The 27384-nt window shown below is 39.5% G+C and overlaps 1 protein-coding gene across 2 annotated transcripts in view; it reads right to left on the bottom strand.

The window, feature by feature from the left end:
• The window catches only part of Stxbp4 (syntaxin binding protein 4), a 153221-nt gene that overhangs the window by 48191 nt on the left and 77646 nt on the right, over positions 1 to 27384 (bottom strand). The window contains exons 14-16 of one of the 2 annotated variants that reach the window (XM_075991116.1): positions 11713 to 11829; positions 10675 to 10724; positions 8479 to 8612 (exon numbers count right to left, since the gene is read on the bottom strand). In XM_075991116.1, the coding sequence (XP_075847231.1) occupies positions 8479 to 8612; positions 10675 to 10724; positions 11713 to 11829 (301 nt within the window). Of the gene's footprint in view, positions 1 to 8478; positions 8613 to 10674; positions 10725 to 11712; positions 11830 to 21935; positions 21996 to 27384 lie in introns of those variants that run through there. The other variant, XM_075991117.1, reaches the window with a different exon arrangement.

Below are 27384 nucleotides of genomic sequence, written 5' to 3'. Positions count from 1 at the left end.
TAGTACTCAATAGCCCAACATCCAGTTTCTCAGAATTTTTTTCCTATTGAAAAAGGCACAAATTTGTCAATTGATTGATACACAGATGGGTCAATAGGGAGGCATGTAGTTGTTTAAGATCCAAGGTGATAGGTAAGTGTTTATTGCTACTGGACACACGAATACCAAACTGAAATATCATAGTGAATTTCAGGTTTTCTAACATCTAATACCCGATGGAGAAGCATAAGTATCTCTTTAAAATAGTCTTTGCTACTCAACGTGACCATCATCCCTACTCTCATCACTATATCCAACTAGCCTTGTTTCCTTCATTCTTGCTACTCTTATACTTCAGTGTAAGAATTGTCTATAAGACTTTTGCAAATGTAGGTCATATTATTTTATCACTGCTTAAAACCATCGATGGTTTCCTGTGACTCTTAAAATAAAAGACGAATATCTTTGCATGCCATTTAAAGCCCTACACGAGCTAGCGGTTGCCCACACCTGCAGCCTTATCTTACGGTGCTCATCTGTTTGCTCATATCTGCTGGGTCCACAGCTTAGTTCTTACTGTCCCTCACACACTGCACAGTTGTTCCTGGCACAGAGCTACTGTATTGGGCTGGAGAAACCCTTCTCATCGTTCTTTTCTAGTTGTGGTGGGACCCCAGCCCTAGCTCTTCAGAAGAACGCTGTCGACCATTATTAAGTCACATCTTCGTGTACTTGCTGTTCCTGGCTGGTTTCTGGATGTGTATAACATTTACTCCCTTCTGGAACTAGGATATTTGCTTGTTTGACCATTTACTTAACATCTTTACCTGGTACATTATCTAGGTTGTTGGACAGCAAGGGAATATGAATAATCCTTCAGGCATTCTGTGTTTTATATTGCTATTTTAGTGCCTAGGTCTGAGTCTGTCCCATTGTAGATACTCTGTAGTTTGAAAAAGAATGAAATACATCGAAATTATTGCCTTTTCTTAAGGGATTTATGTTTCTCTTTGCTTTTCTTTGGGCTGGGAATAAAATTTAATCCAGGATGAAATTATTTTTCTTGAAGCTAACCAGAATTAAGTTGTCCAAGATTGAATTCAATGCATTTTCTTAGTAGAACCATATGGTACTGACCTTTCATTTGTAATAATACAAGGGAATCCATGTTTACCATTTCTTGAATGGTTTGTCTATGAATATCAACAGTCTTAAATACCCAACTCTGAAAAATGAAATTACCAGAGAAGAAATTGATTCTGCAAAAACAGCTTAACTTTTCTCTTTGCGGACACAGTCACACAGTAAGACACTGCCTAGCAGACCAGTTCCAAGAGAAGCAGGTGAATAACCCACAGAACAACTCTGGGGCAGGCAAATCGCACAATGCCAATTCTGCACAGTATGGTTGACTTCCACCACAGAAACATGGTTTTTCTCTGACAAATTCAGGCTAATCATTAAAATATACTATGAGGAGAAATTAAAAAAATGATGGAAGCGTGAGGCACACAGCAGTAGGAATGAGAAGACATGAAGGATGAACTTTGGACCTCAGAGAAGGGAGGAGTCTCAACGAAGAATCCTGAAGGCATTTCGGATGTCACACCACTGCCTCTTCCCCACTTCACACCACTGTCTCTCCCCACTTCACACCACTGTCTCTCCCCCACTTCACACCACTGCCTTGTCCCCATGTCACACCACTATCTCTCCCCACTTCACACCACTGTCTCTCCCCACTTCACACCAGTCTCTCCCCACTTCACACCACTGTCTCTCCCTACTTCACACCCACTGCCTCTCCCCCACTTCACACCACTGCCTTGCCCCCACGTCACACCACCATCTCTCCCCACTTCACACCACTCTTCCCCACTTCATACCACTGTCTCTCCCCACTTCATGAGATGTTTAAGATGTCACACCACTATCTCTCCCCACTTCACACCACTGTCTTTCCCCACTTCCTGAGATGTTTTCTCCTTGGCTTAAGCAGCTTCCATGTTGCTTCTATACTAAATGTGTTACATACTTATAAAAAATTGAGTTATCTTCTTAGAATTGGTTTTTGATCTTGGAAAGGATGCCCTGAGACTTGACAAAGGTATCAGTTATTGTCTCAGAGCATTAAGAGAAGACACACCAAGTTGAGATCCTACTTTTAAGAGTTAAAATCCTGGGCTCAACAGCTAACAGTTCTACTGCTCTAGCAGAGGACTGGGCTCAGTTCCCAGCACCAACATGGAAACTCAAAAACACCTGTGACTCCCGTTCCAGGTGCTCTAATGCCCTCTTCTGGACTCATTGGGTACTACACGGGCATATGGCACAGACATACAAACAAAACACATACTTGTAATACAAGTGAGTTAAAAAATAGAGTTAAACTATTGCTAATTAATGAATCAGCAGAAATGATGGAGGATGCTTGCATAGAGAATGATATATCATCAGAGGGTTGGTGCTTCTGGGAAGATGGCTGAGTAAATCTTAATTAGTCAACCAATTTCTAACAGTTTGGACCTTCACTTTTTAAAATAAGAAATGCTGTAATCAAAATATTTACACATATATCTTTTATTACTCACTTTATAAAAATACCAATAGTTGAGATTTGTGAGTTAAAATATGTGATACTTTAAAACATTTTTTAACATTAAAAAACTTTTCAAAGGTTCTTTAAAAAGATCTTGTGTGTGTGTGTGTGTGTGTGTGTGTACTGAAAAACGTTGTGCCAAATTACATTCCCACCTGTATTTGATGGGAATGTTTACTTTCAACTAATTAGTGGTAAGTCCAGATGGCTCCTAAGTTGTTGTGGTTTTTTTTGAAATGCCTAATATATGAGTAATTTGAGAGAGAAGAAAGTGTATTCCTTACAAAATGATCCATGCCCTGTGCTTCCTTTTCTGGCATCATTTAGGTCCTTGTGGGTGTAGAAAATTTAGCTGCAACTGCATCTCAGTTCTGTGAAACACCAAGCTTAAGACACCAGCTATGATATATTCTTCTTGTTTCTTGAGTAGACACATCTCTCTTTCAGTCTTTTAAAGTGTACACTCAATTGTAAATGCCAATTTAAATGTGCGGGCAGAACTGGAAGGTTTTAGCATAACTACAATCTTAATTCTAAGCTCTCCTAAGTCTTGACCGCTATATTTTCTTGTTTTAATGCAGTGGCCTTTACATAACTATGCATTCATACCTGTTTATAAGAGCTTGAATGAGAAAAGTATGTAAGTATGTTACATATTTCTACTTCTGGCTTTTGACTATTGAAAGGATGTTTTTACAACCTATTTTTTCATTTCCTTGAGAATCTTAAAGGCAGGAAGTTTTAAAGCTATTTTAAGTCAGAACTGGGTGTTTTTGCTTTCGCTTCATGATAATTCTGTCATTCTATATGTCAATCAAAGACGAAGCAGCAGTTAATTCACACGGTGATTACACAGTGATATTGGCCATGCAGATATGACGGAGATTGGAAAAGCGTTTCCAGGGTTCCACTGAAGATGTCTGTGTTCCCTCCATACTGTTTTACTAAATACAGTAGAACAGACCAAAGGTTGTCATGGTTACCAATAGACAGTAGAAAGATAAGGTGCTGATAAAAACACGTCCCCACAGTTCCCCATGGTGATCACACTTTAACTAAAAGCAATATTGTTAAAAGCTTTATATTCAGAAGAGCTCCCGTCTACCTCCTTTCCTAATGGATCCATGCTGAATGAAGCTTCAGACAACAACCAAATACTTACCGGACAGAAAGGAAATTTCAATTACTTGCTGTATATAATTACCATGTAACCCAGGAGTCACCTTAGCAGTAGCATTAGCCAGACTTGGACCATCTTTAGCTTCAGCTCCATGGAGCACTTTCCATGTACCCACTGTATCCTCTAGTTTCGATATGAGACAGTGTGACATCTGTCTCCACAGGAACTCTGATGAGGATGGGAAGGCCATGCTTACAGTGTAGAAAGCATACATGCTCCCTGGAATTCTACATATGGAAATCCTAGCTTAGGTTTCAGGAATAGTCTAAAAATGGATGCAAAATGCAATTGTTTGACATTTTTAGAAGGGGTATTTCATCAGAGTTCAGAAAAACAGGGAATCCAGAATGGGTTCAGGATTATCTTTCATTGTGGGATATTTGTACACTGTGTGAAAATGTATGGCTATCATTGGTGTAATAAAAGCTGAATGGTAAATAGCTAGGCAGGAGGTATAGGTGGGATTTTGGGAGAGAGAAAGGATGAAGAGGAGGAAGCTAGGAGCAAAGACACAGAGAGGAAACAGGAGGTGCAAGAGGGAAGATAGGTAACATCACATGATAGAATATAGATCAATATAAATGGGTTAATTTAAGTTATAAGAGCTAGTTAAGAACGAGCCTAAGCTATAGACCTAGCTTTCATAATTAATAAGAAGTCTCCATGGTATTATTTGGGAGCTGGCTGGAGGGACAAAGAAAGACTTGTTAATAGTCCTCTGAGCTTGTTTTTAAGCTGTTAGGTAAAAGAGAGCTTATCCTACATATTTTTGAGGAAAAACTTTAGTATAACATCCTAGAGTGTATTCATATTAAAAGAAAGTAGAGGCAACTGCCCAAGTGACTATTTCACATTATAGCTTGAAATACACAGATAAGTAAAGCAAAAGAAATGAGGTTGGGGGTTTTGGCTGACTGAGCTACCTCACTCTAGTAATTTTCTGTTTCCTATTATATACATGAAAAAAAATCACTGCTTACAGAAAAAGAAAGACTCATTAAACCTAAAGAGCTATGCCTATAAAGTTGAAAAACACTGACAAAACATGCCAACATTAACAGCTATACTTTAAAAAAGCAGTCAGTGTAGAACTGCTTCCTGGTTTGAAACATCAAAGCACGTACAATCTCACAAAGGATAAAAAGTGCATGCGTCAGATTTCTGTTCTCTTCCAAAGAGGTTCTGCTGAATGTCAAATATTTTCCTTGAATAATCATGTTTGACAGAGATAATGGTTGATGTTAGTGAGGTAATTAAAATTAAAGGCGGCGACGTCCACTGGGCTATGTCCATGCAGGTGCTTCCCTCTGCTCTTCCCACCTAATCATAAAAATGTTTAATACACACAATTCTGAGCTACGCATATTTATCAGAAGTGACTGGGGTTAGTCCTTCCTAAAACGCACAGAGAAATCCTCCATATAATGAATTATTATGTTTTTATGACATATAGCTCTATTTTTATTTATTTATTTATTTGGTTTTTTCGAGACAGGGTTTCTCTGTGGTTTTGGAGCCTGTCCTGGAACTAGCTCTTGTAGACCAGGCTGGTCTTGAACTCACAGAGATCTGCCTGCCTCTGCCTCCCGAGTGCTGGGATTAAAGGCGTGCGCCACCACCACCCGGCTATAGCTCTATTTTTTAAAATGCATTAGATTACATAAAAATTTAAACACACATTCATCTTATAAAGTGAACAGACAGTATTTTAGGGGATCCCTTCCAATCTTCAATAATGGATCTGTTAGGTCAAAAGTTACCAAAGGGTCTGTGAATGTTAGTTCAAGCCAAGCAATGCTACTTACTAGGCAGAATTATACCCACAACTAAATATTTTGACATTAGGAGGACATTATCTCCTTTTCCCTGATTACTCATTTGCATCCCTACCCACCTGTTCATCTGTCTATCTGTCCATCCTTCCTCCCACCGATCATCCACCCATCCAGTCAGTCTTTCATCCATCCACCTGGATGTATTTGGTTCCTGGCTTAGAGAAGGTTAGAAGAAGGGACCAGGATGGACAGAGGAATGCTGGAGCAACACAGATAACGGGAAATATTAAGGGAAGGGACAGAAACAGAGACCACATGCTGTTCTAAGTGCCCCATATTAACCGACACAAGGACGATGGTATGTAGCCACCATGACTAACTCAATTATATCTGATACACTCTAATGTTGAAAATTATATCCTTCAAAGGTGACCATGAAGCTAACATCTGCCTACCCAATCTCTGGAATCATCTGCACGCATGTAGAGAACATGGTAGAGGTTAACGGCATGCAGCTTCTGAGGCTCAGCCCCAGAAGGAGGCAGTTTCCCTCTTCCTCATTTGACCATCTGTGTGGGAGCTTTGTGCGCCATGTATATTTAACTACCAAGGCCTCCGTGCTGGAGAGGGTATAAAAAACAGGTACTGGAGTTGGCATTTAGATGGCCAGCCTACTAGAAACATCAAATGACTGAAATGTTAGGAGTTAACTGACTATAACAACGTCTGAATTCCCTACTAAGAACTGTCCAGCTGAACCTAGCTACTCCACAGGACTAAACAGCAGAATACTAAAATGGTTTGGTCATCAAATTTTGGGGTGACTTATAATGGAGCAATGATTAATAGGACAGTTGATGATAACACTAGCACTCTGCATAAAGCTCCATTTCATCATTCTTTCTTCATTGTACCTTTATGTTTGTATATTTAGAGCTGTGAAGTAAGTGTGAGTTAAAATGCAACCACGCTGCTTGTTAATACAGTGTTAGAGCAGCGCCGCTACAGCAGTGGTTCTCAACCTGGGGGTCTCAGTGCCTTTGAGAGTTCGGTATCAGATATCCTGCATGTCAGATATTTACACTACAATTCATAACAGTAACATTATTACATGAAGTAACAATGAAATAATTTTATGGTGGGGGGGTCAACACAGCATGAGGAACTTTGTTAAAGGGTCTCAGCGTTAGGGAGGTTGAGAACCACTGCAATAATCAGCTGTCTGGATCCCTCAACTAAGCAGAAGCTCCAGTCTGAAGTGCAAGAGTAGCACCCCCTCTGAAATGAGTCACAGCTGTTTACAGATTCCTGCTTTACTGCTGACTGATGGTGTGACCCTAGGCCGCTGGGCCAGCCCGTTTCTTCACACTGGAAAGGAGAGTGCAGCAGCGTGTTCCAGACGGCAGGGACGAAGAGGAGTGAAGTGGTATGTATATCAGGGTTTGAAATTCTCATCCCGATACGTAATGTTGAAAGAATGACGTCAGTACTTAACATCTTTGTTAAATGGGCATTGTAGTTAGTAAATATTTACTGCATAACACAGAACCTCTAAGCTTAAGAAAATTAAATTAAAAGAAAATTTTATGCTAGGATATCTAATATGAGTAGTGCTTTTTAAAATCTTCACAATATTCAAATAGGAAAGGTTATTTAATATTTTCTTCAGGAATAAATAAAATCCACTTCAGATTGGTTCTTTAATAGCAAATCATTCTTCTATAATGGATATGATATCTTTAAGTATAATAATTCATTTTATTTAAAAATGTAATCGTGTTCTGAATATTATATTATCTTCATTTACCTGGTGACCATTTTCTCTCTTTGTATAAAATTTCTCTATTACAGCTCTGTGCACCTATGGACGGTTACTAGGTGACTGTGAGCTGCTGAGGAGCAGGGTCTCAGCTGAAGCATGGTGCCACAAGAACATCTATAAGGAAGCAGGAGGCATTACTTATGAGCAGTGTTGGGACACACTGTGGTATTGAGAGGAAGGATGCCCCATCCCTCCCAGTCTAACATAAAGGAATTATTCTGTCTCATATCATGTTCAAATGCCCAATAAATTCATATTGCTAAAAATTTTTAAGCTACCTGATCCTGGAATATGATTTTGTTTTTAGATAAACACAAAACATTTGCATAGTTTAAATGTGTCCTTTCTTTTCCAGGCTTGGAAGCACTGAGTCAATTAATAAAGTATTGCAATGTCCTTTGTTCAGAATTTTGCCAGGAGCTGTTCACCATTTCAGACAATCGTGTTACACATGCAGTGACCTTGTGCTACTTGAACTGAGAACCAAAGGTGGCTGTGTTAATCTACCCTCATAGCTCTTACTTTTGTAGGGACTCTATGTGCAGATAACAGTATTATAGTTTGACATCGCCTAGTGCTGTTGGGCTGTTGGAGAAGACTTCATCTATTAAGAACATTCTGCCATGAATCACATTCCTCTTATTTTTTTCTATTTTATAGTACTGACATGTTATTATTGATTTTTATAAATGTTAGAGTTAGAAGAATCACCTATAATTTTCAATGCAGGAAAATAAATGGTATGTTGAAAACAGTTATTAAAAGCTGAAATTCTCATGAAGAGGCAGAGTGCCTGGGGACATGATGAGGGAAAGGAAGAAGTGTCCAGTCATTTAGGTGTTCCCCGAGGACACTGTGCTGGGGGTGGGGAGTTACTTAGAAAAAGGTCTGCTTCTCTTGAAACCACAGTGTTGACTTGAAAGATCCTCAGTGCTGACACACGGTTCCCACACAGCGGCTTCTCTTTTCCATAATCAGTATGTTAATGTTTTAATGAGTGGCCATCCATTTTACTGTAGACAAATGTATTTCATGCAATTATACTATCAGAATTGAGTTTTTTCTTCTGCCTTGTTTAACAAATTATCAAAAAAATGCAAAAAAAAAAAAAAGGACAACTTACAGTCCATATCAAGTATGGCACGAACAGCTCTAGCGAGCTCCTTGGATTCCAGAAGCAGGGCTGCTGGGACGCTGCGTCCGTTCCTTCCCAGCAGCGGGAGCGAAGTCTGCGATGGCATCATAACTCTTCTGTTACTGTGTGGGCAACGGAATGGCCTTGAGCATACTGTACAGCACGTGACACCGGTGCATCTTTGCTAAGCCTGAGTTCATCGCCACTGTGTTTGCCCAAAAATATTTCTAATTCTGGCAACGTTATATCCATAGAGCCATACAAGCTCTGAATCAGAGAGACTAGTATCTCTGCTTTCACTTGTTTATTATGTATTAATAGGCATATTGTAAGAAGTCGTTTGACTTTATACATAAGGCGGAAGTAAATGAAGGCAAGCCTGCGTCTTAAATGATTTGTTGGATCTTTTTGTTCCATTTTGCACAATTTCAGACTACACATATAAACCTTAGTTTAATAAACAGATGTTTTTATTCCTAATAATAATATTAATTATAAATTCAATACATGTATATTTACTTAAGAAATTATCTATTAAATCCTCCCATTTGTTTTTCCTAATTACAGAACAGCCTATAGACTTTATATATTTTACTATGACATTTTATTTTATTTTTTATTAATAAATTTTGTTCATTGATAATATCATACTTATATACCGATATGCAGCACATTCTGGCTATGCTCCACGATCCTATTTCCCTCCCACTCTGATAGCCCCCCTTCGCCCTTGTAAATCTCTTTTCCATATTTGTTACTTTTTGTTTTGTGTTCCAGAGTTTAACTAAAGTGTCATCTGAAATAAATGCATTATGACATAATTTAGAACGCAACGTTTTCCTCAAAAAAGAAGACAGACAACTCTAGTTTGAAAAAAAAACAACCCATCTTTTTAAACATGAAGGCATTAACTCACAAGGATGAACTTAAGGAATCCCCAATTCAAACACATAGGCTTTACTCTGTGTTAAGTGGCCAAGGCGACAAAGAAGATGTGGTATATTAAGACGGGAGCCCAGGATTGTGGTAGTGTTTAGCTTACAAGGCACAGCACCAATACTGCAGCTTTTAAAGTGGCCTTTTTTTCTTCTAAGAAGTGCTTTACAGTAAGAACTGGCTTTTGGCTTTTAACTAATTATTTTAAAACTTGGTATTTAATATTAAAATCTGAATTAGTAAAGGTCAAAATGAGACTGAGGGGTGGGGCACAGCTAACATGTAAAACAGAGGTATGGCTACTAAGCGTTTTCAAATCCTTACAAAAACAGTAGTCACAGAATTCACAGAATTATATTGTAAGCAGTACGGTTAACAACAAAAATGACTGATTCTTTCACAATAAGAAATGAAATATTAAAATGAATGCAAAAGCTAGCAACTTTAGACATTATTCCCCCCCCCCCTTTTTTTTTGTTTAAAGAGAAGGTCTCACTGTAACCGTGCTAGCTGGTCTTGAATTCAACACAAATTCTCTTGTCTCGGCCTCCCCAGTACTGGTATTACAAGCAGCAGCCTGTGTGTGGCTCTTATTTCCCCTATTGAGCTGTTGTTTTCTCAATGATAGTAGCTTGGGTTTCTGGAAGTGGTACTGGTGGAGATGGATGCAGTATGAACTATGGCAGTCATGAAGAAATAAGCACTTTTAGTACAGGTCGGTAGGCATCTTTCTTCACTTGACGCTCTTCACCATGTACCAAAGTCTAGGACAGACGAGCCTTATGTGTGTGTTGTAGCTGCTATGAGGAATCCTGAGACAGCAGCATGCTGTGGATAATAACAAATCAAGGTGTAGTCTACAAACATGCTTCTTTTATTTATATCTACCAAATGATGAAAATGAAAGAAGTTGATTGTGGAAATATGTTTTGCAAAATTCTATTTGACGTAATGCATCTGCCAGGCTGAGACGTCTTCGGCGGTGCGTCTGCCACCAGCAGCTTACCCACACACAGACAGGATGTGTGAATCCGCAATCTCAGAGTACGAAGTTACAATGGCTGTCTAAATGCTTCCTGTAGTTTCTTTTAAAGAGATGGAGCCTAAACAGTATGTTCCTGCACTTCCTTCCAAAAAGTTAAAAAGCGTTCAGTGGGAATCGCACTGCATCCTGAAACTACCCGAGAGTATTTTCACCACAATCATTCACAAAGAAATCAGTGTCCACGTGCAACAGTGCACTCTTACCTTAGATTCGAGAAAGGACCAGAACTATCCAGAAGCACTTCCTGCACAGCCTAGTGACAAGTAAGATGGTAAAGGAGATTCGTAAGTTTGAGAGCTTAGAAACAAAACCAGAAACTTTGCTTGATTATTCAATATTTACAATTTCCTCCTTCATTGAGTATACAGATGATCCTATTATGGTGGGTGAGTCAATTATATTAACATGAAATTCTACTTGGAAATAATTATAAGATATTTATTTATTTAAAATATTTGTATTTAATTTATCTCTCTGTGTCCTCTGTAGAGTGTGTGTGTGTGTGTACACTTTTGCAGAGGCCAGAAGAGGGTGTTAGTTTCTGTGGAATTGGAGTTAAGGTGGTTGTGAGTCACCTGACATGGGTGCTGGGAACTGAATTCGGGGGCTTCCCAAGAGCGGCAAGCACTCCTAACTGATAAGGAAAGCCAACACTCTAGCACTTCATGATAGTGTGAATAGTTACCCAACTATGTCTACATGGTATCGGGTTTTTAGGAGAGTATTAAAGCACAGTATGTTTTATTACATGCATATTTATTACTAACAATCCATGTAATATTAGCTATTTTTCCTCTAAATCTGACTGCAAGTTAGAATCGCTGTTTTGAAACAGAGATATTTCTGTACTCACCAAACACCATGACATTTTTCTGTGACAGTACTTATTCCCCTCCCTCCTTCCCTTCCTCTCTCTTTTCTTCTCTCAGCACTGGGGACTGAGTTTAGGACATCAAATGCTAGGTCAGTATTCTACCATAGAAGTATATTTCCATCCCTCCTCTTAACTTTTTATTTTGAAACAGGGTCTCATTTAGTTGCCTAAGATGGTCTTGGATTTGCTCTATTCCAGCCTCAGGATCCCAAGAAGCGAGATTACAACCTTGTGCCTTCAGGTCTGACAAGATTTTTTAACCAAACAATGTAATATAGTTATAGCTCAGTATGTACAGGGGAGTGTTTTCAGGATCCCTGGGTCTATCAAAATCCACAGATGCACAAGTAGTTTAGAGAAAACTTACCTCTACAAAATGAAGGAGCCTTTCAGTAGATGCCTTAAAGGTTTTCCGAGCCATTTCAGATTTTCGCAATTGGCAGTCAAGAACTGTGACCCTCTTTCTCAAGTCCTGGACACTTTCCTGGACAAAGGCGGTAAAAGAAACACCATCCATATTTCTTCAACTTTTAACAACAGTAGTGTCTAATTGACCATTTTACTTACTGTCTCTCTTTCTAAAATTGGTTCTAATTTAGATGAGAGGTGGAATATGACTGATCAAATATTTAAAGGTTAATTTCTACACACCTATTTTAAGTTCTATGACATACTCTATATATGACTTTTATTGATTTTTACATGACTTATAGTCAGCTTATTTTTTTTAAGAACTTGTTTTAACACAGGGCAACAGAAAGCCTTTCATGGAAAGCATAGCCAAAAGTGCTGAATATATGCACACACAAACACATATAGACACACACAGACACACAGACACACACACTCCAATGTATGGTTGAATTAGTAACAGAAAAATAAAAGCATTCTATGAAGAAAGCAGTAATGGCCAGAGAGCCATAGCAGGGGAACGCTGAAGCATCATTTGCTCTGAGGCATGTCCTGATCCTGGAGGTCCACACTGCAGGTTTCATCAGACACGTGGCACGCAGAACTGCAATGGGTAAATGAGTGAGACGGTTTTCATAGATCAGGCTCTCTGAATTTGGCTCTGGTCAGTAAAAAGTCTGTCCTGAATAATTTCCAAGTGTAAATCCCTACCCAGTAGAGTTCAAACAATGGTTGCTAGAGAAACAAAAGGAGATTTGGGGGCTGAACTTGTATGACTTAGGTGACATAAAAATCCATAACCCGAAATTATCACCTAAATTGGTCTTAGGCAAGAGAAACAAAAGTAAAACTTCTCTTGAAGCTATTTTCTAAATTGAGATTTCAAAGAATTTCCATAATATGTGTCAAAAGAACACAAATGTACAATAAAAAAATCACTAAACATAAAGAAATGTTTTTTATGAATTGACAATCAAACAATTAATCATCAGATCTAAAAGAGTATGTATATATTTATTAGTCAGGTACATAAACATAATTATGTTTGTAGTATATTTAAGAAAGAGAATTGAAAATACAATAGGCCAGAAGGTGTTAGCTCATGTCTTTAATTCTAGCTCTCAAGAGGCAAATGAAGTGGATCTCTGAGTTTGAGGCCAGCCTAGTCTATAGAGTGAGTTCCAGGATAGCCAGGCAGTAAGGGTTGCACAGAGAATCTATCTTGAAAAACCAAAATAAATAAATAATAAAACAAAATAAAAAGTATAACAGGAAAGAAACGCAAAATAGACCCAATGTGACATAAGTCATTTTAAAAATACAGTCATTAAGTTAGAACACAGGAAATAATTTCATATACCTAAAAAAATGGAGAAACTAGAAAACAAAAGTTGAAAAAATTCTGAGGACTGAACACAAAAGTTAAAAACTGAAATATGAACAGAGGGGAGTCTCTTAAATTGCACGTAGATTACCAGAAAGAATCAAAGGGAAACATCACGGGGGTTGGAGAGATGGCTTGTAACTTAAGATCACTTTCTGTTCTTACAGAGGACCTGGGTCCAGTACCCAGAACATACAGGGCAGCTCACAAACATCTGTAACTCCAGTGCTAGAGATGTGACACACTTTGCTGACCTTAGCAGGCACCAGGCACATACATGGTACACATATATGCAAACAAAATGCTCATGCACTTAAAATGAATTAATAAATAAATGTTTTTAAAGAGCCAGACATTGTAGATTGTGGTGCACATGCTTAATCCCACACTTAGAAGGCAGAGACGGAGCCATGTATGAGTGCTAGGGTAGGCAGGAATGCATTGTGAGATCCTGGAGAGAGAGAGGGGAGGAAGGAGGGAGGGAGGGATGGAGGAAGAGAAAGTGGGGAGAGAGGGAGGGAGGGAGGTAGGGAGAGAGAAGAGAGGAGAGAGAGAGAGAGAGAGAGAGAGAGAGAGAGAGAGAGAGAGAGAGAGAGAGAGAGAGAACAATCAGGATGAGCATTTAGGATTTCCAAAAACGGCAAGACAATAAACCTCCAATTAGGAAGTTAGATGAATCCCAAATAGCACAAATTATAATAGATCAGATCAACAAATGATTCACAAGGTTAGACACTGATATCAAAGCCAAAGAGGTCTTAAAATCCTACAGAAGGAAACTCATTACAAATTGACTGATAGTTGACACAATAGCATGAAGTAAAAACAATGACAAAGTTATATGCAACACAATACTTTAAATGCATCTAAATATATTTTAAAAGTTGCAACAAAATGTTTTTCAGAGAAACAAAATGGAGAGTTTATCCACAGAACTTCACTAAATGAATCTGAAGCCACTATTTCAGCAGGAAGTATGAATAAGAGGTCTTGGACCACATTATACACAGCAAAAGTGAAAAAGTCAAAACAGAACTAAACTTCTACCAGACACAGAAATTAAGGAGGGAGAGATGATTAGGTTTATGTTCAATAGTGCTTGTGATATGTAGATGGGGGAGGTAACTATCATTAATTTCACCCAAGAGCTTGAGAGATGGCTTAGCAGTTCAGAGTACTGGCTGCTCTTGTAGAGGACTCAGTTTTGATTCTTAGCAAGTACATGGTGGTTTATAACAGTATTTTTGCCAAGATAGCGAAAAAAAAAAAAAAAAAACAAACGAAGGAAGTTCCTGCGCTGCAGTCAAAGCATGGGTGTGCTGGAAGATGTCTACCATATGAAGAAGCAGATCCTCATTCCAACCTTCAGTCAAGGTCCAAGCCTCTGTGGCTGCAGAGGAGGCCTAAATACTCTCACAATAGAATACCCAGGAGAAACAGGCTTAACCACTATGCCAGCATCATTGGCCAGACTGCTGAGACAGCCATGAAGAAGACAGAAGATTACATGTGTTCGCTGTGAAGTCACATCCAGCATTCATCAGATCAGACAGGCTGCTATACTGATCAAACCTGACATAGAGAGGGGATATCCATCTGGCTCATGCTAACAATGCTCTGGATGTTGCAAACAAAATTGGAACTACCTCATCCGAGTCCAGCTACTAATTCTAAAGACATATTTGTTATAAAAATATTGGTGACTACTGAGTCCCAGGCCACACAAGTCAGAATGGGTGAGTGGCCCATCTTCCAGTGGAACACTGTACCCCTCGCTGGATTCTGTCCCTGGTGAACCTTCCCCAGGCCAATACTATCCCAGCTCCTACCTGGCCTTGCAGCTACTGGGCTCCCCACCCCAAATCCCAGCGGACTTCTGCCACTGCGGCGCGGATCACACCAGCTACAACTGCCTCACTAGTCAACAAGCAGCTTTTCCCCAGAACTCCAACAGACTGCATAGGCCCAGACATAATCCACACCAGTTGGAAGAACAGATCCCATAGGCCCATGTACACACCAGCCAGAAGAACAGTCCCAGAAGCACTACCAGAGGTCAAGCTGATTCGAGGTACCCCAGAAGACTCAGGTTTTACTGGGAGGGCAGGCCAGATCCACAGACCCAAGAAAATTCAGCTGTACCAGATGCCAGACCATATCAATAGACCCAAGGCCTCCAAAACTCCAGTGGAGATACCCTATGGAACCAGTCACCAGAACCCTTGGCCATTTAGGCCAGAAGACCAGAGAAGAAACAGAAACCAAGGAACAAAACACTCATCCAACAAAGACAAACAGAGGAATCAACACCTACACCTATAATCACCTCAAATGCAGATGATTAAACACCAATGTGAGAACATAATAACAGAAAAGGCAATTTGTCACTACCAGAACCCAGCTGTCCTATGAAAGCAAGACCAGAACATTCCAATGCAGCTGAAGCACAATAAAACGAACTAAAAATAACGTTATGAAGATGATAGAGGTTCTTAAAGAGGAAATGATAAAGATCTCTTAAAGAAATGGAAAAAAAGACAACCAAAAAATTGGAGGAAATCTGTAGTAATATGGAGCGGCGGCGGGGCTGCGTCCCCAAACACCCCAGCCGCCTGGCCTGCCCGGCTAGCTTATGCCCCAAATAATTACACGGAAACTGTATTCTTTTAAACACTGCTCTGGCCCATTTCTATGTAGCTTCTTCTAGGCTAATTCTCACATATTAATTTAGCCCATTTCTAATCATCTATGTAGCGCCCCTAGGTGCGCTTACCGGGAAGATTCTAGCCTAAGTCCATCCTGGGTTGGAGTTTCATAGTGTGCGTCTGCCTGGAGCGGGTAGCATGGCGTCTCTCCTGCATCTGCTCCGGAGAGGAGAGCTGCGGAGTCTGACCTCACTTCCTCTTCCTCTGGGCGTTCTGTTCTGTTTACTCCACCCACCTAAGGGTGGGCCTATCAAATGGGCCTAGCAGTTTCTTTATTGCTTAGCCAAAGGAATCAACAAATTGATATATGACACTCCCACATCACTTCCCCTTTTTCTGTTTAAACAAAAAAAAGGAAGGCTTTAACCTTAACATAGCAAAATTACATATAACAAAACAGTTATCAAGTAAAAATTACAATAATCTTTATCATAACTAAGGGAAACTATAACTATAACTAACTATTCTTAACTCCATCAAAGACTCCAGAAAGATACAATACTACATAAAACTCTAGAAATGACAGAGACATCTCGCTGCCTGGACAGTCACCCAAAGTTCCTCTGTACCGTTGGGGCATCCATCTTCAGCCTTTAGGCCCATGGTATGCAGCAGACATTTCCATAAAGCAGGAAAATTCAAAGTCAGTTCAGTCACTATCTGTTATGTCCTGCAGAATGTCTCGCAGACTCTTTCATGAATCAGGAACCCCGAAAGATCATCTCACCTTAGGCAAGTTCAGTAGTCCTCTCTCTGTGGGTTCTCTGTGTCCAGTTTATGCAATAGTCCAGGCAAGAGCAGTTTCTTGCCCAAATGGCTATCAAACTCCATAAGGTACCTCTTCGATGCCCATCTTCCTCTTGAAGTAGATTGGTGCTGCCAGGAGCAGAGTGTCTCATTGTCAGGAAAAGTCCTCAGTAATTAAAACATTAAATGTCCTATTCTGTAATCTTTGAAAGACATGAAGAATATCTATCTAAAATATCTCTCTCTATATATCTAGAAAATCTAACTAACATGACTGCAAGCTTTACTATTATCGATGATTATCCATTAACAACCTATATTTCTTAATTATGCAGTACATATTTAAATGAACTACACAATCACAATACCTTAATCAAAATCAGAAACACTTATACATATAACAAAATTGACCTTAAAATCCATACCAATGCAAATTATTCATACCTATATCATTTCCCCCTTTAAATGTAAAAGAACATTTATAAACCATATTTGGGAACATGGGCGCAGTTTTTTCTCTCCAAACTGCTTCCTGCTGAATGGGGGCGTCGTTAATCAGATTATTTAGGGTGTAACCTGTGTGCCAGGTTTATCTCAGTTGGCAGTTGAGCAAAGCAATTTTCTGAAGATGTTCACAGCAACCCTTCAGGAGGACGTGGTCCATCATACCAAATCGGAATAGAAGAAATCCATAGAGTCTCATCCTCTGTGAAAACAAAAGAAGACTCTCTCCAAAGCATCATATCCTTAGACCCAAATTCTGAAATCGTAATACCCTTATATCCATTCTGGTTTAGCTTGGCAGCCCATGTAATGAAATGTCTGTCTGTACTTAGCTCCTTTACAGTCAAAAATTTTAAAGAAAACACAATGTACATAATCCAGACTCTCTGTGAATTTTCCATCTTTTACGTAGCTTATTTTTCTTTATTTCTTTTAATCTCTTAACTATCTGTACTCTGTCTCTTTAAAGACTTTACCTTTTTTTTTTTAACCATTAACTTTATTCTCTATATTCCTTTTCTTCTCTCTCTCAAGCCTACGTACATTCATCCAACAGTGTGACTCGTTTAGTGATCTGAATCTGTCCTATTGTGAATCTGCAATTTTTTACTATCCAGGAGCACTTTTGATTTACACCTTTAAATCACTAGGCGCTAAGCTGCGACATTTCTAGGTTAACTTTTTGCTTTTTGAGCGTACATCTGTAGACCAGGCTGTCTTTGAACTCTCGGAGATCCGCCTGTCTCTGCCTCCCAGGCATTGGGATTAAAGGCGTACACTACTATACCTGGAACTCACAGAGATCTGTTTGTCTCTGCCTTCTAGGCACTGGGATTAAAGGCGTGTGCTACCACACCTTGAAGTCACAGAGGTCTATCTCCCTCTGCCTCCCAAGTGTTGGGATTAAAGGTGTGTACTACGACACACAACAACTCGCTTCCTTTTTTTTTTGTTTTTTGCTTTAAGAACTTCAACTTTCAGCTTGCATATATTTTTAACACACAGTAAATCATTTAAAATTTTGCTTTCTCTTTGACGCTCTCTTTACTGTATATCTCTCTTTTTCTGACCACAAGAGCCTTTAAATTACTGAGCAATATCAGTAGGACTAAAGGCGTGGCTTTGCCGGCTGGATCCTTAGCTTTCCAGCCTCACGGCTGAGGTACTGGCTGTAGCCATGTTTATAGCATTTCAAGGTCCCTGCCAGCCAGCGAGCTACAACAGACAACACTCAAATCCTCTCTCGGTAGCCAGCCCTCCTGCCTCAAACAGTCAGAGTTTGCCCTGTCAGGATGGCCCAGAAAGCCGGCATTTTTAAACGGTACAGCTTTTTTCCTGCTACGGCTGAAAACCGAAAAGCATGCGTTCAGCTTTTCGTCAACACCGTTTAAGTGTTTCGTGGCAGGACCTCTTAATGAGCTGCTGGGTTTTGCAGCTAAAGCTGAGTCAGGAAGCCTCTCTTAGATGAGGCGCTTGCTTGCCTCTAGCAAGCAGAGTAGACCCGAGAAATTGCCACAAGAAACATGCTTTACTCTATTCTTTTCCAAGCTTTCTCAGGCTTTCTGTGGACTCAGTTAGCCACACGTCTGGGCGTCATCTGTTGTAATATGGGGAGCGGCGGCTGGGCTGCGTCCCCAATACCCCAGCCGCCTGGCTCCGGCTAGCTTATGCCCCAAATAATTACACGGAAACTGTATTCTTTTAAACACTGCTCTGGCCCATTTCTATGTAGCTTCTTCTAGGCTAATTCTCACATATTAATTTAGCCCATTTCTAATCATCTATGTAGCGCCCCTAGGTGCGCTTACCGGGAAGATTCTAGCCTAAGTCCATCCTGGGTTGGAGTTTCATAGTGTGCGTCTGCCTGGAGCGGGTAGCATGGCGTCTCTCCTGCATCTGCTCCGGAGAGGAGAGCTGCGGAGTCTGACCTCACTTCCTCTTCCTCTGGGCGTTCTGTTCTGTTTACTCCACCCACCTAAGGGTGGGCCTATCAAATGGGCCTAGCAGTTTCTTTATTGCTTAGCCAAAGGAATCAACAAATTGATATATGACACTCCCACATCAGAAATCAATAATTCTCTTAAAGAATGTCCAGAAAACAAAACAAACAAACAAGCAAACAGTTGATGGAAACAAATAAAACTGTTAAAGACCTTAAAATAGAAATAGGAGCAATAGAGAAAACACAAACTGAGGGAATTCTGGAAGAGGGCAAGTGATGCAAGCATCACTAACAGAATACATGAGATGGAACAGAGAATCTTAGGCACTGAATGTACAATCGAGGAGATAGATTCATTGGTCAAAGAAAATGTTAAATATAAAAGATTCCTAACATAAAAATCTAGAAAATCTGGAATACTATGAAAAGACCAAACCTAAGATTAATAGGGATAGAAGAAGGAGAAAAGTCCCCGCTCAAAAGCCCAGAAAGAATATTCAACAACATCATGGAAGAAAAATCTTCCAACCTAAAGAATGACATACCTAAAGAGTTACAAAAACTTACATAACACCAAATAGACAAGACCAAACAAAAAAGTCCTTCACCACATAGTAATCAAAATACTAAACATACGGAATAAAGAAAGAATATCAAAAGCTTCAAAGGAAAAAGGCCAAGTAAAATATAAAGGCAGACCTGTCGGAATTAAATCAGACTTCTCAAGGCAGACTCTAAAAGCCAGAAGAGGATGGATAGACCTCTTGCAGACTCTAAGAGACCACAGATGCCAGCCCAGACTACAATACCTAGAAAAACTTTCAAAACCATAGATGGAGAAAAAAAGGTATTTCATTACAATGTCAAACTTGATCAATATCTATCCACAAATCTAGCTCTACAGAAGGCCCTAGAAGGAAAACTCCAACCCAAGAAAGTTATCGACACCAACAAAAATACAGACAATAGATAATCCCACACTAACAAAACCCAAAGTAGGGAAATACACACCAGCAAGACAAACATTACATCAGAGTTAAGGGCTATAAAAAGATTTTCCAATTAAACCAACCTAAGAAGCAAGCTGGGGGGGGGGGTATCCTAATATCTAACAAAATAGACATCAAGTCAAAATTAATCAAAAGAGATGGAGAAGGATATTTCAAAGTCATTAAAGGACAATTCCACTAAGATGATGTCTCAATTTTGATCATCTATACCCCAAATACAAGGGCACCCATATTTGAAAAAGAAACATTACTAAAGCTTAAATCACCTATCAGGCCCCACACATTAATAGTGGGAGACTTCAGCACCCCATTTTTACTAATGGACAGGTCATCTAGAGAGAAACTAAACAAAGAATAATGGAATTAATAGATGTTATGACTCAAATAAACCTAACAGATAACTACAGAATGTATCACTCAAACACCAAAGAATATACCTTCTTCTTAGCACCTAGCGGAACCTTCTCCAAACCTGACCTCATACTCAATCACAAAGCAATTCTTGAAAGAATCAAAAAATTTGGAATAACCCCCTGTATCTTATTAAACTACTATGGATTAAAGTTTGAGTTCATCAACAATACAAACTACAGGAAGCCTACAAACTTACGGAAATTGAACAGCTCTCAACTGAATTACCACTGGGTCAAGGAAGAAACAAAGAAATTAAAGACTTCCTGGAATTCAATGAAAATGAGTGGACAGCACACCCAGGCCTACAGGATACAATGAAAGCAGTGCTAAGAGGAAAGTTCACAGCACTAGGAGCTTACATGAAGAATTTGGAGAAGTCTTATACTAGCAACTTCACAGCCCACTTGAAAGCTCTTGAACAAAAAGAAGCAAATGCATCCAAGCGGAATAAATGAGAGTAAATAATCAAACTGAGGGCTGAAATCAAGAAAGAAATGAATAGGCTAAAACAAAGAATCAATGAAACAAAGAGCTGGTTCTTTGAGAAAAATCAACAAGATAAACAAATCCCTTTCTAACCTAACTAAAAGGCAAAAAGAGAATATCCAAATTAACAAAATCAGAAATGAAAGGGAGATATAACAATAGACATTGAGGAAATCCATAAAATCATTAGGTCATACTTCTAAAACTTGTACCCTACACAATTGGAAAATCTAAAAGAAATGAGCAAATTTCTTCATAGATCCCACATATCAAAAACACAAACGACAGCTCTTTCTTTAGAGTATGTGGAACAAGGGTAACACTCCTCCATTGCTGGTAGGAGTACAAACTTGTACAGCCAATTTGGAAATCAATATGGTGGTTTCTCAGAAAACTGTGAATCAATTTACTTCAAGACCCAGTGATACCATTCTTGGGTTTACCCAAAGGATGCTCAATAATACTACAAGGACACTTGCTCAACTATGTTGATAGCAGATTTATTTGTAATAGCCAGAACCTAAAAACATCCTAGATGCCCCACAACTGAAGAATGGATAAGGAAAATATGGTACATTTACACATTGGTGTATTACTCATCTGTTAAAAACAATGACATCTTGAAATTTGAAGGCAAATGAATGAAACTAGAAAAAAATCATCCTGAGTGAGACAATCCATACCCATGTAGTGATAGGAGGAGCGGCGGGGCTGCATCCCCAGCACCCTGGCCGCCTGCATGGCTAGCTTATGCCTGAAATAACAACACACAAACTGTATTTATTTAAACACTGCTTGGTCCATTAGCTCTAGCCCTTACTGGCTAATTCTGATATCCCGATCAACCCATCTCTAATAATCTGTAAGCACCAGTCTTACCGGGAAGATTCTAGCCTACGTCCATCCTGGGTCGGAGCTTCATGGCGTGTGTCTGCCTGGGAGCGGGGCATGATGTCTCTGCTCCAGAGAGCAGAGCTGTCCGTCTGAGCTCACTTCCTCTTCCTCCCAGTATTCTGTTCTGTTTACTCCTCCCACCTATGTTTTAACCTATGAGGGCCAGCCAAGCAGTTTCTTTATTATAATTAACCAAAGACCTTCCTCCATCATACCCAGAAAGACAAACAAGTTATAAACTCATCAATAAGTAGATATTAACTGTAAAGTAAAAGATAAACAGGTTAGAATCCACAGACCCAGAGAGGTAACAAGGAGGGACCAAGGGGGCACACATGTATCTCCCTAGGAAGGGGAAACAGATCTCCTGGTTGGACTGGGGGTGGCTGGGGATGGGAACTGGAGGGATTAGTTTGGAGTGGGTGGGTGGGTGTAGGGGGAGAGTACTGAAAGAGATGATTGGAAGCAGAGGGCTTTTCAGAGTCAGGTAGAAACTTGATGCAAGGGAAACTCCCATGAATCTATAAGGATGACCCTAGTTAAGACTCCTAGCAATAGTGTGTTGGAGGAGGCTGTTTGTTCATTCCCGGCTGCTCAGCCCTGAAATAATCACACAGAAACCATATTATTTGCAATAGTGTTTGGCCAATAGCTTAAGCATATTTCTGGCTTGCTCTTATGTCCTAAACTAACCCATCTCTATTAATCTGTGCATCACCACAAGGTCATGGCCGGGCTCCAGCAGAGGCATCTGTCTCTGGCGGCAGCTACATGGCTTCTCTTTGACTCCATCTATTCTCTCTATAAATATCTCTTTCAGCCTGGATTTACTCTGTTAAGCCATTGGCTGAAAGCAGCTTATTAACCAATAGCAATAAAACATATTTACAGCATACAGAGGGGAATCTCACTTCAATAATGGATAAATATCCTGAACTGGCCATCTCCTGTAATCAGATTGGTTACTACCCCAAGTGTTATCAGAGAGCCTTCATCCAGTAACTGATGGAAACAGATGCAGAGACCCACAGTCAGACATTAGGCAGAGTCCAGGGAATTCTGCTAAAGAGAGGGAGGAAGGATTGTAGGAGCCAGAGGAGTCAAGGACATCACAAGAAAACCAACAGAAACAACTAACCTGGCTCATAGAAACTCATAGACTCTGAATCAACTGAATCAGGGTGTCTGTATGAGACTGACCTACGCCCTCTACATACATGTGACGGTTGTATAGCATGGTCTCTTTGTGAGACTCCTAACGATGGGATCAGGGCTGTTCCTAATGCTTTGGCTGATTCTTGGGAACATATTCCTCATACTGGATTGCCTTGCCCAGCCTAAATACAAGAGGAGGTGTTTAGTCTTATTACAACTTAATATGCCATGATTTGTTGATACCCATGGAAGGCCTGCCACTCTCTGAACAGAATAGAGGAGGAATGGATTAGGAAGGGTGGGAGGACAGAAGGGAGGAGAAACTGCAATTGGGATGATGATAGATAGATAGATAGATAGATAGATAGATAGATAGGTAGATAGATAGATAAAATTTGGAGACTGTACATAATTTTGAAAATAGCAAAGGGAATTAAATGTAACTGGGTAGGGGTGCACAGAAGATATCTGAATTAATAAAAAATTCCAGTTAAATAACTTGAATACATGAACAGCCATATTAAACAAGTCAGAGAAAAAGATGAGCCAGGTACTTTAATAAGTGAAAGTTTATAAATGTAAAGTTATTTCCAATTAAAGCTCAATGCTAATAAATGTCTATGCTGGGGGAAGGGAAAGTAGGGGTGGTGGTTTCCAACTTTCGTTGGCCACAGACATAACTGAAATGAACAGAAACTGAAAAGTTAAAAGCAAACAAATTTTTAAACATATATAAGTAAATATCAAACAAAGTAAGTAGTTATTTCAGGGTCAATGGAAAATAGTTTAGACGGAATCCTATCATTTTCATAAAAGATGGTGGATGAACCCAAGTCTTAATGTATCTAAAAGCACTATTTCAAAATATATAATTAAGATTAAAGAAAGGAAATCCCAAGAGCAATTTTAGTATGTTTCTCTGAATACTGACCATTTTAGAACACAAAGACTCGTGTTATATTTAGGAAGTGATCTCTTGTGCCAATGTGTTCAAGGCTGCTTCCCACTTTCTCTTCTATCAGGTTCAACGTAACTGGATTTATGTTGAGGTCCTTGACCCATTTGGACTTGAGCTTTGTGCATGGGAATAGATATAGATCTATTTGTAATCTTCTACATGTTGATATCCAGTTATGCCAGCACCGTTTGTTAAAGATTTTCCTTTTTCTATTGTAACATTTTAGCTTCTTTGTCAAAAATGAGGTGTTTGTAGGTCTGTGGATTAATGTCAGGGTCTTTGACTTGATTCCATTGGCTCATGTGTCTGTTGTTATGCCAATAGCATGCTGTCTTTTATTACTATAGCTCTATAGTAGAGTTTGAAGTGAGGGATGGTGATACCTCCGGAAGTTTCTATATTATACAGCTATTTTATACAGTTTTTAGCTATTCTGGGTTTTTTGTTTGCCCCTCTAAGACTTCTAGCAAGAGTGGAGAGGGTGCCCAAACTTGCCTTCCCCTATAATCAGACTTGTGAACACCCCAACTATCATCAAAGAGCCTTCATCCAGCAACTGAAGGAACCAGATGCAGAGATCCACAACCAAGCACAAGGCCAAGCTCCGGGAAAGAGCAAGGGAGGTCAAGATCATGATAGAGAAATCTACAGAGACAGCTGAATCAAGCTCGTGGAAATTCATGAACTCTAGACCCAGAGCTGTGGAGTCTCCATGGCACCAAACTAATCCCTCCATGTGTGGGAGACAGTGGTGAAACTTGGACTATCTGTGAAGCACCTGGTAGTAGGATCAGGATCCATGCCTGGTGCATGAGCTAGCTCATTGGAGCCCCATGCCCTATGGTGGGATGCCATGTTCAACCTTAATGCAGGGGGAAGAGGCTTGGTCCTGTCCCAACTTAATGTGCCAGACTTTGCTGACCCCCCTTGGGAGCCCTTACCCATTAAGAGGAGTGGATGGGGGTGGGTTAGGGAGACTTGGGGGAGGCAGGAGAAGCGGTGGGAGAACTGTGGATGGAATGTAAAATGAAATTAAAAACATGAACACAAAGATATTACTATGAACAGGGAGGAACTGAATCCCTGATGTCCTTGACCTTGGTAAAAACATGGGAAAGTACCTGGTATGGCAGATATCTTATCAAGTTCACTTTGACCATTTGCAAGAACCAAATGCACATTAATCCATGAAAGAAACATCAGCAAATTCTTCTGGGTTATCATCCTAGAAACTAGATTCTAGTCACAGATAAGAACCTTTAATAAAAAAAAGAACCTTTCTGTGCCTCAGTGGCATTTATAAATAAGGGCGAAAAATTCTTCCTAAGTTAATCTAGATATTTAATGATCTTACAGTAAAATTTGCAATCATTTTTTGGTCGTATGTAGAGCAGTATACAGAATATGTGATAAGAGGGCCATGTAGCTAGCACACTCTTGGATAAAAATAGGTAGACAGCATGATCAGACTATCATAAAAGACATAGTAAACAACAAACTGTTATCTTCAGAAGTAAAATGTAGACCAGTGAAAGAGAATAGAGAGCCACACCCACATGGAACCTTAGAATCGGGTAGAAATGACATCCAGGTGAGTTATCAAATGAGATTTGTAAGTGAAGGATGAGGCAGTGTTATTCATGTGGAACAATGGAAGAATAAGAATGTTCTCCATCTTGTGTAGTGCTACAAAACCAGTTATAGAAGTATCAAAACTTTACAACTTCTAGAAGCAAATACGAACAAATGTCTTTGTATCTTTGGAGATTGAAGGACCTTTAAAAAGACACCAGAGGGGAACAATTATAAGTGTGGTGGTCTGAATAAGAATGGCCCCACAAGCTCACATATTTGAATGGTTAGTCCTCAGTTGGTGAACTGTTTGAGAAGGATTAGGAGGTACATTACAGCCTTGTTGCAGAGGTATGTCAGTGGGGGCAGGCATTAGGCTTCAAATGTTGAGGACATTCCAAGTTAGCTTTCTCTCTGATACTTGTGGATCAACGTGCAAGCTTTCAGCTACTGCTCCAGTGCCATTCCTGCCTGTCTGCTGCCATGACGCCTACTACGATGGTCACGGACTCAAAAACTCAAATAAACTTTTTCTTCTATAAAGTGGCCTTGGTCATGGTATCTTAGCACAGTAATATAAAAGTAAGACAGTAAGTTTTCATGAAAATTAAGAGCTCCTTTCTATTTAATTATAGACTAGAAAAGAGGCCACAAGTCTGAGAGAGTAGTTTTATAATATATAAATTAATAAAGGATTAGTAGCCAGGAGAATCACTACATGTCTCTAAGCAAAAGACAAATAGCCCAATGGGAAAACAGCAAAAAGATACAAAAGCAGATTTCACTCAGAAAAATAAGTTACTACTGAATGCATAAATATATAACCAACTACTCTCAAGAACGGAAAGGCAAATTGCAGGTTTACAGCATTTGGGGATATGAGTGAGTCCATCAAGATTGATTCAAGCTTCCAACCTCCATGAGTGAACATGGCAGTGAGAAGAGACGAGTTCTCATGAGCCAGTGCCTATGGGTTCCAGAACACCACTATGTTAGTCATTAGTAACTAGGGGAATCCAAATTAAACCATATTGGCATAACAATGATTATACCAACCAGATGAATAAAAATCCAAAATAAAAGAAAGTTAAGGACCAGTAAGGGGTGAATGGTAATTCTAATCCATTCTTTATGGGAATACAAATTAGTTAAAAATACTTTCAGTCACAATTAGGCACTTACTTATAGAGCTGAACATGCAATTATCATTCAACCTGGCAATACTACTTCTCATATGTAACAATTACACATGCGGAGAAAGTTTTATGCATCAGAATGTTCTCAGGAGCATGGTTCACAGTAGAATGATACAGAAATAATAAGACTTCCCATCAAATACAGAATGGGTAACTACATGGTGGTAATTAATGAAATGAAGGCTAAAGAGAAATACACCAACTAACCACAAATTAACCTGGTAAACAGGCAAAACTAAAAAATAGGAAGTAGATATGCAAGTATTAAAATCATCAAGAAAATGGTAGACACTAAATCCAAGAAAGTAGTGAACTCTGAGGGCAAGGGAAGTGGGTGGGTGTAATCTGGAGAGGGGTATTGTGGTCCTTCACAGGTATCAGTAATGCTTTATTTTACTTTTAAAAAAAATCTTTGTTTTTATTTTTGTATTATGTATGCATGTATAGTGTATGTGTGGGTGTGGTTGCCCTTGGAGGTCAGATAGGGCATTAGATCCCCCTATAGCTGGAGTTATATGTTGTGAGCTACTCAATCCAGATGATAGGAACAGGTCTTGGGTCTTCTGCAAGAGCAGAAAGTACTCTTAAGTATGGAGTTATCTCTCCAGCCTCAATAATGTTTTATTTCTTATGTTTCAGATGCATTTTTCAAAAGTCCAAA

This window comes from Microtus pennsylvanicus, chromosome 11, assembly GCF_037038515.1.
Source record: "Microtus pennsylvanicus isolate mMicPen1 chromosome 11, mMicPen1.hap1, whole genome shotgun sequence".
Taxonomy (NCBI): Eukaryota; Metazoa; Chordata; class Mammalia; order Rodentia; family Cricetidae; genus Microtus; species Microtus pennsylvanicus.
This window is presented reverse-complemented; position numbering and strand designations above follow the sequence as displayed.